The sequence below is a fragment of the Trematomus bernacchii genome, unplaced genomic scaffold, assembly GCF_902827165.1.
Source record: "Trematomus bernacchii unplaced genomic scaffold, fTreBer1.1, whole genome shotgun sequence".
NCBI classification, from domain to species: Eukaryota; Metazoa; Chordata; class Actinopteri; order Perciformes; family Nototheniidae; genus Trematomus; species Trematomus bernacchii.
The window spans coordinates 10972350-10985910 of NW_022988050.1; the positions used below are offsets into that span (position 1 = coordinate 10972350).

Sequence of the window (13561 nt, forward strand, 5' to 3'; positions counted from 1 at the left end):
AGAAAGTCAGGAGATTAAAAAGATAACACAATCATCCTCAAAGGAACATGAATGTCACTACCAATTTTCATGGCAATCCATCCAATAGTTTTTAAAATATATTTCTTTTTTTTAATACTGTTTATTTGCCAAACAGTAGCTACATCTCAAAAAAGAAAGAAAGGGATAACTATCAAACACATATAATAATATGAATAACAGCAGTAGTTATACATTTGGTTAAATGTAAGGAAGAAAAAAAACATTAAAAAATAAGAATAAACTTGTACACACCGTTTAAATATCTATTAGGTTAACAACACATATCTTACCGAGTAACGTTTACAAAGGATGCACTGTAGTTTTGAGAGTTTAGATAAAAAGGTCAAGTTCAGGTCACTATGTCACTGCTGTCATGTGACATGATGTGATGTTTGTGTGCAGTGCTGCATTGTGCAGTGTGCATGTTGGTGTGTGTGAGCATACTATATGTATGTGAAAGTGCTGATGGGACTCCCCCAAAATGCCCTTTTTTTCTCAGCGGCAGTGGAAACCCGCAGTTGGAGGAGAACAATCCAGCGCTTGGCCTTTGTTGTGACACAGCTTATTGTCCCTGTGTGTGTTTGTGTGTACTGTATGTGTACCTGTGCATGTACATCTGTGTGCGTTGGCTGCTTGGTATAAATAGCGTGGGACGTTTGCCGGCCGGGGATTCTGTGATGAAGATGGCTGTACCTGGACCTCCGCTGCTCCTCTTTCTGTCTCTGCTGCTGCCGCTGCTGTTGAGCAAGGCATCTCTGCCAGCAAATGCATACACGCTCACCCCCGGACGGCAGCCCCAGCACAAGCTCCTCCACCTGGGTGAGGGCTGTTAAAACATGCAAAACCTTACATTTGAATATCAACTTTCTGGTTTTGGAGCTTTACTTTTTTTTGTTATGCTTTCCTCTCAGACTGGCCAAGGGATTGTGGTTTGGCTCACTTCAAGCCAAACGTAGCCGAGAGGATAGTTTCCGGGAACGAGGCCAGACCCCACTCCTGGCCCTGGCAGGTGTCTCTGCAGGTACATCTGCCTCTCCATTGATGTAGTTCAGCTTAGGGAGGTCTTAAATTCAATGCTATATTCAATGTTATATTCAAAAATCCAATACACTAAGACCAGATACACTTTTATTTATCCTAAGACTGCAACTACGGGTCTTAAAGAAGTTTATCAATTAATCTTGTATTGTATTGAATGTCAGAATATAGTGAAAAATGCCCATGATAAGTTTCCACAGCAAAAGGTGACGTCTTTAAATTATCTATTTCATATGCACAACTTTTTTTAAAGCAAATAGATTGTTAAACAGAGAAAATCAGTAAATTCTCTTATTTTAAATGGTAGAAAGGAGTGGTTAAGCACACATAAGTTTGACACGTGTATTTCACTAAATGAATTGACTAATCACTTGAGAATATTACAATTTAAAAAAAATCTTTTTTTAAACATGAATGATTGTAATTAACATTAGCAGGAGAAAAGGTGTTATCATAGATAAATACGCTTTTATGTAAATCGCAGAGGTGGAAAGTAACTGAGTTCATTTACATTACATTACATGTTACTTGTTAGATGCTTTTATCCAAAGCGACTTACATACTCAATTACCCACCGAGCCACAGCCACCCTTTAATTTACTCAAGTACGGTACTTTTTGAGGTACATGTACTTTACTTGAGTATTTCCTTTTTTGCTACTTTGTACTTCTACTCCACTAGATTAATTGAACACCTTAAATGAGCAGATTTGGATTATTGATGTGAATCCACACTTAAATAAGACTTTATTAGTTGCACCTGGAGTAAATTCACAAGCTACCCTGCCGTATACAAAGTCAATAAAACTAGCTGCACCTTTAGCAGCTTTGACAAAACTTTGATAAATCAATAATTATAATCAAAACATATAATATATATTATTCTGAAATGGGTTTTGGTACTTTAAGTATATTTTGATGAAAATACTTTCCTACTTTTACTCATTTTGAATGCAGAACTCTAACTTGTAACAGAGTATTTCTACACTCTGGTACTCAAGTACAAGATGAGAGTACTTCGTCCACCTCTGGTAAATGGACACTAGAATAGGGCTAATTGGGTCATATATTAATACATGTGTGAACAAACTGATTTAACATTGACGCTCTATCAAATGTGAACCAACCACATGGAACAACGGAACATCCTTGTTTACTCACTAATAACAAATCATAATTAATCATCCATCAGGTGATCATTTTAAAGTAAATGTGTAAAAGTGTAATCAAATGTTGTCACATCACTGAGGAGGGTGTCTGGTTGTCTCCTGTAGGTTCGTCCCAGGGGAAGCAAACATTACATTCACGTCTGTGGAGGAACTCTCATCCACAAGAACTGGGTCCTTACTGCTGCTCACTGCTTCCAAAAGTAAGAAACCGTGAACACAGAAGAAGAAAGACAGAAGGTTTGAAAAAAGAAACAAAATGAGAACCACTATGGTCTTGCTTTAACTATTTGTTTGGCCTCTCAGGGGGAAAGCTGAGGATGCTGGGAGTTGGAGGATCGTCCTGGGGAAGCACCAGCTGAGACGCTCGGAGAAAGCAGAAAGGGTCTTTCCCGTGAAGAGGATCTACCGACACGAGAACTTCCGTTACCCGGCTCACAGCGAGCTGGACTACGACATCGCCCTGGTGAAGGCTGCCACAGATATCGTCCCCTCAGACTTTATCCGCTACGCCTGCCTGCCGCGCAAGCAGACCAGCCTCAACACCGGACACTACTGCTGGGTCACCGGCTGGGGAGACACCCGAGGTGAGAGGAAGAGAGGGATTGTTAAAGGCACACTTCCCCTCAAAATGATCATTTATTTATCAGTTACTTAGAATGTGTTATCTTGAATTGAAAAAGAAAAACATGCTTATACACAGTGAACTTAGAAACTAAAATCAAAGAAAAATCTTGATGAATGAAACTAAATGGGGGCTGTGTTAACAACAGTTAAAATATGTTTTAAAAAAAACCTGTTTAAAAACTAAAAACACCCAAACTCACGCATTATATATTCCAAGTCTCTTCTATCCAGTACTTCTAAGACATCTCCACTAAAACCTTACTTTTTAATAAATGTCCAAATAAACATGCTCACACTGGTGCCGGGGCAGTAATTGTCTTGGCTAGCACTATTTAAATAGTGAGATCTGAGTTCAAATGTGTGGATCTTGAATGTGTGCATGTACTGTTGTACAAAACTGCAGGGGAGATATTTCAAACCAAAATGATAGACAATCATTACTCTACTTAGTGTTTGATGTCATATTGTCACAGCAAAATAACATAGTGTTTTAATGACAATTGATTGACCTAAAATGCAGGTTAAATAAAAATTGTTGTCCTTTACTCCATTTCAGGCGGGAAGGAGAATGTGTCTCTAGCAGAAGCCCTGAATCAAGCCCGCCTACCCATCATTGGCCACAAGACCTGCCGGCAGAAGAAATTCTGGGGCGAGCGTGTCCGAGACTCCATGATCTGTGCCGGGTTCAGAGACACTGAGGGCCCGCCTGCTGCATGCCAGGTATGACAAACATAAAGCTGCAACTAACTAACAGTTATTTTCATTACCTATGAATCTGAAGATTCTTCAGAGTAATATCGTGGTCTATGAAATGTCAGAAAATAGTGAGAATCAACCATCCCAGTTCCAAGGCGATTAAGAGGCCTCATTATACTTATTTGGGTTTTTTCTTTCCTGTAGTTATATTGTTTTTTGTGCATGGTCTCCAAAGGCTACAATCCCAAAGTTCCCTCCAGAGGGAGTTACTCTCCCCCAAATATACCGCACCCCCCTGCCTGAAACACCTTGATTGTTAACTTCAGCGACATAGTGACATCACTACGTAACAGTTGCGATTCTATTGGCTAGCGCTCCAATACAATGGCTAAGGGGCGGGACATCTCTAGGCAGTTGACCAATCACTACAAAGTCGGCCAGCTAACCAATCAGAGCAGACTGGGCTCTGGTTTCAGACAGAGGGTGAAAAGAGGTCATTTTTTAACATTAAAGCATGGAGACATGTGACAGTAGGCACAAAACGAATATGTACCTGAAAAAGAGCATACTAGGTCTCCTTTAAATTTGAATATAATATAAAACACAAAGCAAATCTCATTATTTGAGGCAGGTTCTGCAATGTAAGCATAAAAAAATATTTTTAATTTATTACCAAATGATTTGATAACTTTTCTCTTGATTGATATATAATTTTGTCGACTATACACTGAACTCTAGACTCCGATTTACTGAATATGTTGGGGGTAAAATAAATAAATAATTTAAAAAAGATGCCACCTCCTCACCATCTCTCTCCATCTCTCAGGGTGACTCCGGCGGCCCTCTGCTGTGCCAGCAGGGTCACGACCGCTGGGAGGTGCACGGTGTGGTGAGCTTCGGCCCGATTGGCTGCACCGTGGAGAACAAACCCAGCGTCTTCACCCGCACCGCTGCCTACATCCCCTGGATCGAGGCGACGCGCATCAGGGACTTCTTCCTGCACTAAACGTGTCCCCGGCTCTGAGCTGGCAGCAAACTTAAGCTCGGTTTAATGTCTGACGTCCACATGAGACAACAATCTGTTTTGATGTGCCATAGTCCATTCAGCAACCACTTCAAGATGTAAATACAAGTTCTGAATGGGCAATTATTGTTTTAAACACATCATATTTTACACTGTACACTATGCACTGCTCTGAACAAAGTCGTGCATAATGTACAACACTTTTACATCCAGTCTACAATTGTGCAATAAAATAGTTAAAAGCTAAATCTTTGTCAACATTTTTTTAATATAGTTTTTAATACAGCGAGTGTGATGAGACACCAACAGCTTTACAGTGATTTCTTCTTGCACAGTAAAACAGGAACCACTGCATATACGCTTCAATAAATACAACAGTATTGAGAACTGACCTTAAGGCTTCGTTCTTGTGTTTGTACATCGTAAATGAAAATCTCTTTGCTCGTCTAGAAGAGTCTTTCAGTCCAGAATCAGAACATGCTGTCGTTCATCAGGTGAACCACACACACCAGGTGTCACCCTTTGGCTTATTTAACCCATATATCACAGGTTAATTGATTTCAAAACTAGCATCAAAGAAGACTTATAAGTCTCACATAAACAATAATATAACAAATGACACACTTCTATAAAAAACCTTTCTTATGACTAATCAGATCAGCGACAGGAATCCCACAGATAAATGAAGAGAGAGGGGTGTTATAGGACGGTCTACATCTCGATTCCCAGCGGAGTTTAGTCCAATCTTCCTTTTCTTTTCAACCACATCCTTTGTTTCCCAGAATGGTCCTGGAAAGGAAAGTGAACCAGAGTACTGGGAAGAGCCCACACTTCCCTGAAAAGCACACTGCATTTGACCAGAGTGTAATTCCTCTTAGCGCTGTGGTGAAAGGCTGTGTCCTGGAGAGATATTTGGCCCTAATGTAAAGCAGATCTGTGTGGGAGAGGGTTAGTACAGCCTGGAGGACGGGGAGGGGGAGGAGCCTTTGAGGTGGTCCCAGTTGCTGTAGAGAGCGTAGGCACCAGATAAGGCTAAACCAGCCAGGCCTCCTCTGGCTACACCTCTCAATCCACCTGCAAACATAGAGAGGAAACAGAATCAATGATAGAGCTGTGTATGAACATTGTATAATGCATTAAAACATGCCAAATAACAACTTCAGAAAGATTTCTGTTTCATGGCTCCAGGCCATAGTCCAAAGTTCCATATTATAAAATCAGGTGTATTTGTGCACTCCAATTATTTGATCAATGACTGTAGAACTGGGATCTTAGAAAACATTTATTCAGAAATGAAGACTTATGACTCGTGCAAGGTGGAAATAGGCATCAATTTAATAGATTACTTATAAATAAAAGTATATAATCCCTAGCTTAATAAACAATCACTTGTTGCAGCCCAATAGCATTAAAAACATTGCATTTTGGTGGTTCAGTAGGATTAAAGTTGCATTAATTTAATTGAGAACTTGTGAAAACATAATTTTTCCGCAGCAGGATTTTATATGGAGACAATGAATGTTAAAATCCAGCTATCTTTGTTTCATTAAAACACATCTGCAAATAGCACGCACATTAGTGGTAGGTGTATAACAGATAAAACACTTACTGCCGGATTTAAAGAGCATCCCAGTTAGCATCCCAGCGGTCACCGTGTTGATGTCGTCTTCTGCTCCTCTGGCCTTCTCTATCGCCACGCCAAAAACACTATATAACAAGGCTGCAACGGCAAAGAAAAAAACATAAAGGTTTCATAAAAGAAATATACCAAACAACACAAATTCATAAAAGCACACCAATATAATATGTAGTGTATACAAATAAAGTAAAGCTTCCCTAGATGTTGCAGTATGATTTGGGATTAGTTTTTTATAAGGGTCTTACTAGGGCTGTGCAATTAATCGTATTTTAATCTTGATTACGATTTTGGCTTGCAACGATTACGAAAACAGCGTAATCGAAATAAAACGATTATTTTTGCTGCATTCCCTTTCGCAATGATGCTCTCAATTTCTCTTGCGTTATACATCCTGCCCGCGCGTGCGCTTTCACCCCTCCCTAAAAGCCCTCTCTGCCAGGTTGTGTTGTGACTTGCAGTCTGTTTAATAAAGCCATATAAACACGTTACAAGGGAAGCTTTAGTTGCCGTGTATTTATTCTCCGGTGCTTCATGCTCCGGTCTCTAGAGTACAGTCAACTTTTACTAACCTCGTCAAGCCGGAACCTCTTAGCTCGCTACTTTCGGATAAGGGGTTACCAAAAATAAGAGTACTGCATGTAGCAGATTAAACATGACAGGTTGTGAGTGACATTAGAGATCATATTTATATTAGGGCTGTCAGTCGATTAAAATATTTAATCGCGATTAATCGCATGATTGTCCATAGTTAATCGCGATTAATCGCACATTTTTTATCTGTTCTAAATGTACCTTAGAGGGATATTTTTCAAGTTTTTAATACTCTTATCAACATATGAGTGGACAACTATGCTTTATATGTTTGTTTATTATCATTTGAACAATGACAAATATTCTCATGAATATTAAACACAACAACCTCTGAACATTACAAATATTCGCCTCAATTCAACCTAGAACCTCTCTCATACAATAATACAATACTGTGTGTGTGTGTGTGTGTGTGTGTGTGTGTGTGTGTGTGTGTGTGTGTGTGTGTGTGTGTGTGTGTGTGTGTGTGAATGTGGAGACACTGTGATGGATTGTTGGAGCTATGTGCAGCTCAAGGCATATATGCCTGTGTGTATGAGCTGTGTTGCGCGCACTATCCGTGCTGAGTGTGCTGTCTGGCTACCTGCATAAAGTCAAGTGCTCGGCGCAGTTGTCGGCGAAATGTCGCTCCTCTGTTTTCATTGAAACAGCTCCTTATATCCGTTAGCTCAGCTAGCTAGCACCAGATGCTAACAACAACACGTAAGGTGTGCTTAGCTCGCGCCACACATACACACACCCTCCCGGTCCTCCCGATGGCCAGTCCGGGCCTGCCGGTGAGCGTGGAAGTGTGGTCTGCCACAAGCGGGCGGCAGGAGCGGGGCTGTCAGCATCAGCTTGTAGATGGTATTTTAAACTCGATGCGCTCTGAAACTACGGCGGCCGAGGACAAAAAATACACATGCGTTAATCGCGTTAAAATAATTAGTGGCGTTAATTTTTTTTTGCGTTAACGCGTTATTAACGCGTTAACTTGACAGCCCTAATTTATATATGTTTAGTAGGTTGTGGAAGTGCGCTCAAAAATATTTGTTGATCTTTATTGGTATTTATTATTTTTGACATTATTTATTTAAATGTAGATATAAATGGGTTTTTTCAGTTGAATTATACTTAAAGTTCAGGGTAATCAACTGTTAAAAACATACTGTTCAAATTATTTTTTTTATTTTTTTAAAGTTCAATAAATGGATGTTTTCAAAGTCAATGAATAATCGTATTTAATAATCGTGATATCAATTTTGACCAAAGATAATCGTGATTATGATTTTTGCCATAATCGAGCAGCCAACAGAGCAGCCAACTCTCTTACCAACAGAGCCCAGAGAGTTGGCCCATGAAGCCCCCTGTCTGGTCACCATGTTGAGGATCCTGAAGGGAGAATGCAAACATTTAGAAGACAGTTCCAGTGATCCAGGTGTAATTAAATAAATATTACTGAAGTGTCCACACTCACTGCACATTACGAGGTTTGGACCATCCCAGGTCTCTAGTCTCCTTCAGGCTCACCCTGAGACCATTTACAGCCCCAAATGCTGCTCCTGAAGTCAAAACAAGTTATGTTCCAGTTATTATTTATTCATTCATTTAACAGGGACAGTGCACATTAATGAACATTTCTGTAAATGTGCCAGAGTTAGCGAAGAGGCTATTTTTCATCTGTAGTCCCTGGACAGATTTTAAAAGTCAACCTAAAACACATTTCATTTTAAACAAGTAAATACAATAAATGTAAAACATGGAACACACATTACTGGAATACTTAAATAAAACAATTTAAAAGACAGAACAATATAACTAAACAAATAAAACAAAACAAAAGAACATTATAAAACACAGGCAGTGGGTTTTAAGGAGCAGATCATGTGTCAGTGTTGGCAGAGCGGATTCCTCACTAACCATATTTTGAGTTTTGGGTTAAATAAACTGAATGTAGTCTGGTCTCTGATTGGAGATGGGATTGAGTTCCATTGCTGAGCAGCTTTAACAGAAAATGAAGACTGACTGAAAGAACTTTTTCTGAGTGGAATAATGCAATCTCCTCTCGCTGCACCTCTTGTTATCCTAGTTGCAGTTGTGCGTATATTAATAAACTGTCTAAGAGGAGGTGAGGTAAGGCCGTTGACAATCTTGTAAAAAAGGCAAGCATTTGCATGTTTCAAGCTCAACAACATGTTTTGAGTATTGGGCAGTGATGAGAATAAACAGATTTTTTGTCCAGTATTTTGAGTGTTTGTTTGTATTAATGTGTGACTCATTCTGTGCACCAGTTTTAATGAACCTGTTATTTATTCTTTTGTAAAGCACTTTAAACACCCCGTGTACGAAATGTGTATACTCATATTCTACACACGTTTATCATTTTTACTACAAAGCAAAAAATGATGTAAAGTGAAAGGGATTTATATACAGTAAATATATATAATGAACACGTGTACTTTGCCTTACCAATAATGCAGGAGCCTCCAATTGTAAAGAAAGCCAGTTCAAACCTCCCTCTTGTTTTATTGGCACCGGTGGGCAGAATAAACTCATCTGTGTCCTGAAACACAACATCAACAGCTGTTAGAAAATGAATTTTGTTAAAAAAAACACATTTGTAAATGTGTTACTCTTCTTCTTCTCTAAATCAATCCATTGTACTGTTATTTTGATTTGCCATATGCCTCTATTTATATAGCATTTGAGTGATGGAATATTGTTTTGGATTCACTTAAAAGATAAGGTAAGGTTAGATTATAGGGTAGTGCTTGGTCTTGCAGGCTGTTATTGTTACTGTTCAATACATTAACTTTTTCAAATCTAGACAACATGTAGGAAACATTGTAATATCTAAAATAATATAAATCTGCTTATTGTCTGAGCCCATATAGTCAAGCTTCAAATGGGTTATCAGGCTGTCACATTTCTCATATCTCCATTATGCCTAATGATAGTACTTAACAGAATCTGAATTTACAAAGAAGATACATTCCACTTTAGCTTACCTGAACAAGGTACCGAGGGTCGACATTGAGGTAAGGAGACAAAGGACTCATTCCAGTCACTGAAATGAAATCACAATAGCATGTTAGCTAACCTTTTAAATTGTGTAACGGTTGTATTAACAAGACATCCAAAGGGCATAGAGCGACCAGCACATATGTTACCGGTGTTAGCAGAATAAAGCAAAGGGAAAACTTACAGGGAACACCGGCGAGCTCTGTGTTGGAGTATTCACCTCCTCCAAAGAGACCCCCGACACCTCCTTTCATTCCTCCCGACCCTTGCGAGTTGTCCATGGCTGTAAAGTGAGGAGATCCGAGGTTCACCTGGTGAACACCGGAGCTGCTAGCCGTTAGCAAGCACTAGCTAGCTATGTCGTAATACTCAAAATCCAAGAGAGACTGGTCGACGACGAGCTGCTGGATTCACTCACAGCAGTAGACAGTGTCCTGTTGATGTGAATGTTAAATCCTCACTGAGTTTTAAACGTGAAAATGCAGATTTTTTTTTACAGATACTGAGAAAGTCTTCTCGTCTATCCTCTGACCTCCAGCAGCACGTTCTGCTTTCTTCTTCTGTGGTGTTCGTCTGACAGGTGCCCAACACGAGTAGAGGTGCATTACCGCCACCTGCTGGAGTGGGAAAAGAGATTCTGCAGGGAAAAGTAACAACTACAAAAAACATTACAAACTTAATATTGAATTTAAGTATTACTATTAACATAGTATTAGTATTAATTTGTATTGTAAATTAGCCTTATTAAAGGGGGGAAATAAAATATTATAACTAAAGACGTTCTCAGAATAAAATAATGACTTCGTATCTCAAAATAATGAGTTAGTAACTCTGAATAATGAGACATTTTTCCTAGAATAAGGATTTTGTATCTTAAAATATTTTTGTATAATCTTTTGAGGTAAAACAAGAGTTAACAGATAATGCATGATGAGATATTATAGATTAAGATTAAACGTTATTGATCAACATTATGTAGCAAAATAATATAAATTAGTTAAAATTAGTGCCACAGAAACACACATTGATGCACCTATAGTTATAATCAGGGCCGGTTCTAGCCAATTTGATGCCCTAGGCGAGATTTTAGCTGGCGTTGTCTTTGCAGGTGCTTGTTGAAGTTTGACGTTGTGTTTGCAGCAGTGGATAAAAGCTTCTGGCCTGGACACAGTTTGCACCTCACCGTCACATTCCTGTCCTTTCTTCGGACGAACTCAAAATAATGGGCATACCTCCGCTCCACCCCTCGAAAGTTATCGCTGTTGACTCAGCCATGTTTATGCACTGCATGTGGACGCGCAAGTCACGCCAATGTTACTTAAATATAAACCTGCGGCGGAAATCCCTCTTGTTTGTCAAAGGGAGAATCTAGTAATTCTGTATGTTAGTAGGCTAACTGTAGTGTGTGATTACTGATTTTATAAAAGTAACGAAGTAACGCGTGTCGGGCAATGTTAGTAACTGTAGTGTGATTATTGAATTATAAAAGTAATGCGTTACATTACTCCGTTACCGACAAAAGTAATATTATTACAGTAACACGTTACTTTGTAATGCGTTATACCCAACGCGTTACACCCAACTCTGCCAATAACCTACCATAGCCAATAACAAATACATTTAACTTATTTTATTTTTGTTGTTCATTCATATCTTATTTTACCTAGTTAACATTTATTTAGTAATTTAGCATTTTTTTTATCTCTCCAGTTTTAAACAATATTTTTGGTTTACTGTCCTATAGTATACATTGAAATGATTTCAAACCTGTTTATCCCAATAATTATAAAGGAGTGCCTTGGAAATATGTGTTTACATAAATTGTTATCAAAACGTTTGAGACCCACTGAGATAACTTTAGCCCCATTTACACGAGGACGAAACGGATACGTTAGCGTTTACGCACCGAATTCGTTTTCAAAAAAGTCTGCCGTTCACACGCATTCGTCTCAATTAACGTGTCCGTTCACACGAGACCGCTCGACCCGCTGGAAATGCTGTAGTCAGGGTTCTTACACCTTTTCCAAAGTCAAATTCAAGCACTTTTCAAGCATTTTCAAGGTGCATTTTCAAGCTTTTCAAGCATCTTACAGCTGTTGTAAATTACATATTTATATACACATACTTATACTCAAATGATTATTTCCCTACCTCACATTAAATCAGATGTTCTTTATGCTATAAACAACCAAATGTGTGTTTCATAATAGCATTCTACATGAGGATGAAAAATTAAAAATGTTAGAAAAGAAAACTAAGTTTAATATTTCAAAATGTGTGACCCATCTGTACGTAGACTGGGCATCCCATATAACCTGGCTGAGCCAATATAAAACAATCAGCCAAATAACTTTTCAATATATTGTAGCGACCCTGCATAGGGTGCTGGGTGTGTCACTCAAGCGTCCCCCGTCTCTCGGCCAATCACGGAGCTGCACAGTAATGCTGGTCGGTGTGCGGGCCTGTGGTTGGGGGAGCAGAGGGGGGAGGGCTGGGGTGTCGTGACGTTGACCCTGTTTTGTGTCTGGGAGTGAGGGAGTAGAGCTCAGAGTGTTGATGAACCTGCAACCTGTAACATGTAACCTGTGACCGTGTGCGAACAAAGGAGCTATTAAACACCAAGAACTTGAAGCCTATTTCCGACTCCCTTTGTCGAACGTTACATTGGTGTCAGAAGTGACTTTTTCGAACGAAGGACGTCTATCCTGACGGGAGCTCGTAACTGCGTCACGGAGTTAGCCGGTGAGCTAGCGGAGATGGATGAGTTCGGCAGGATGGGAGTGAAGCAAGAAAATAGTGACGGAGAGGAGGATGGAGCATGCGGGTGGTCGAAGGACATGAGTAGGGAGTTCAAGAGTGCACGGGAGGCGAGAGAGCGCCTGAGAGAGTCGGCGGTGAGGATGGCTAGAGACGCGGGGATGACTCCTTCCTCAGCGGCGTTTCGCGCCATTGACATTCTGGATGTAAACAACAATGGCGGCGCCCAGCAAACAGTAGCAGCCGCCGCGTCCGTGAAAACACCCAAATACTCGGGTAGGTCAGACTGGGAGGCTTTCCATGCCCAATTTGAACTGCTAGCACATGCCGGGGAGTGGTCAATAGAGACTAAAGCGCTACAGTTAGCTCTGTGCCTCACAGACGAGGCTCTTTCATGCCTGCTACTACTTAGCCCTGAGGACCGACACAGCTATGAAGCGTTAGCGGGGGCTTTGAAGAGGCGGTTTGGACAGTGTTTCCCGCCAGAGCTGCTCCGGAATGAAATAAATAACCGCTGTAGGAAGTCTGGGGAGACGCTGCGGGCGTTGGCTAACGACGTGGAAAGCCTGACGCGGCGGGCGTATGCACACATGCCACCCGGAGTGCAGAGTGAGCTGGCACGGGATCAATTCATCAGGGCCCTCCTCCCTGCGGACTTGAGGGTCGAGGTACAGCTGCAGCATCCACAGTCCTTGCAGGCGGCTTTGGAGATGGCTGTGGAGAGAGAGAATGTGTGGAGTGTAGCTGCTAGGAGCAGCGGAGGGCCGTTACTACCGGCTGTGAGGAGCTGCAGAGAGGAGGAGAAGCCTGCATGGGTTGCCGAAATGACTGAACTGATAAGGGCTGTGACTCTGCAGTCAACACGCAGGCCAAGTAGCAGGGTCTGCTGGGAGTGTGGTCAGCCAGGACATTTGGCCAGAGACTGCCCCAAGGCACGCCGGTCCCAGGGAAACGACGGGGGGCCCGCATAAAGGGGAAGATGCGGATCCAGGCCCAAAAACCC

General features: G+C 40.7%; 2 protein-coding genes across 2 annotated transcripts; one reads left to right on the forward strand and one right to left on the reverse strand.

The window, feature by feature from the left end:
• The first annotated feature begins 704 nt into the window (after positions 1-704).
• zgc:112285 (uncharacterized protein LOC561476 homolog) lies at positions 705-4553 on the forward strand. The gene is made up of 6 exons (XM_034118957.1): positions 705-840; positions 933-1042; positions 2333-2427; positions 2531-2811; positions 3408-3571; positions 4374-4553. The coding sequence occupies exons 1-6, from the start codon at positions 705-707 to the stop codon at positions 4551-4553; spliced, it is 966 nt and encodes a 321-aa protein (XP_033974848.1).
• A 266-nt stretch (positions 4554-4819) lies between these two features.
• Positions 4820-10383, reverse strand: timm23a (translocase of inner mitochondrial membrane 23 homolog a (yeast)). The gene is made up of 7 exons (XM_034119878.1): positions 9986-10383; positions 9789-9847; positions 9250-9343; positions 8258-8342; positions 8114-8172; positions 6181-6291; positions 4820-5645 (listed from the first exon to the last, which is right to left on the reverse strand). The coding sequence occupies exons 1-7, from the start codon at positions 10080-10082 to the stop codon at positions 5521-5523; spliced, it is 630 nt and encodes a 209-aa protein (XP_033975769.1). The 5' UTR covers positions 10083-10383; the 3' UTR covers positions 4820-5520.
• Between the last annotated feature and the right edge of the window lie 3178 nt (positions 10384-13561).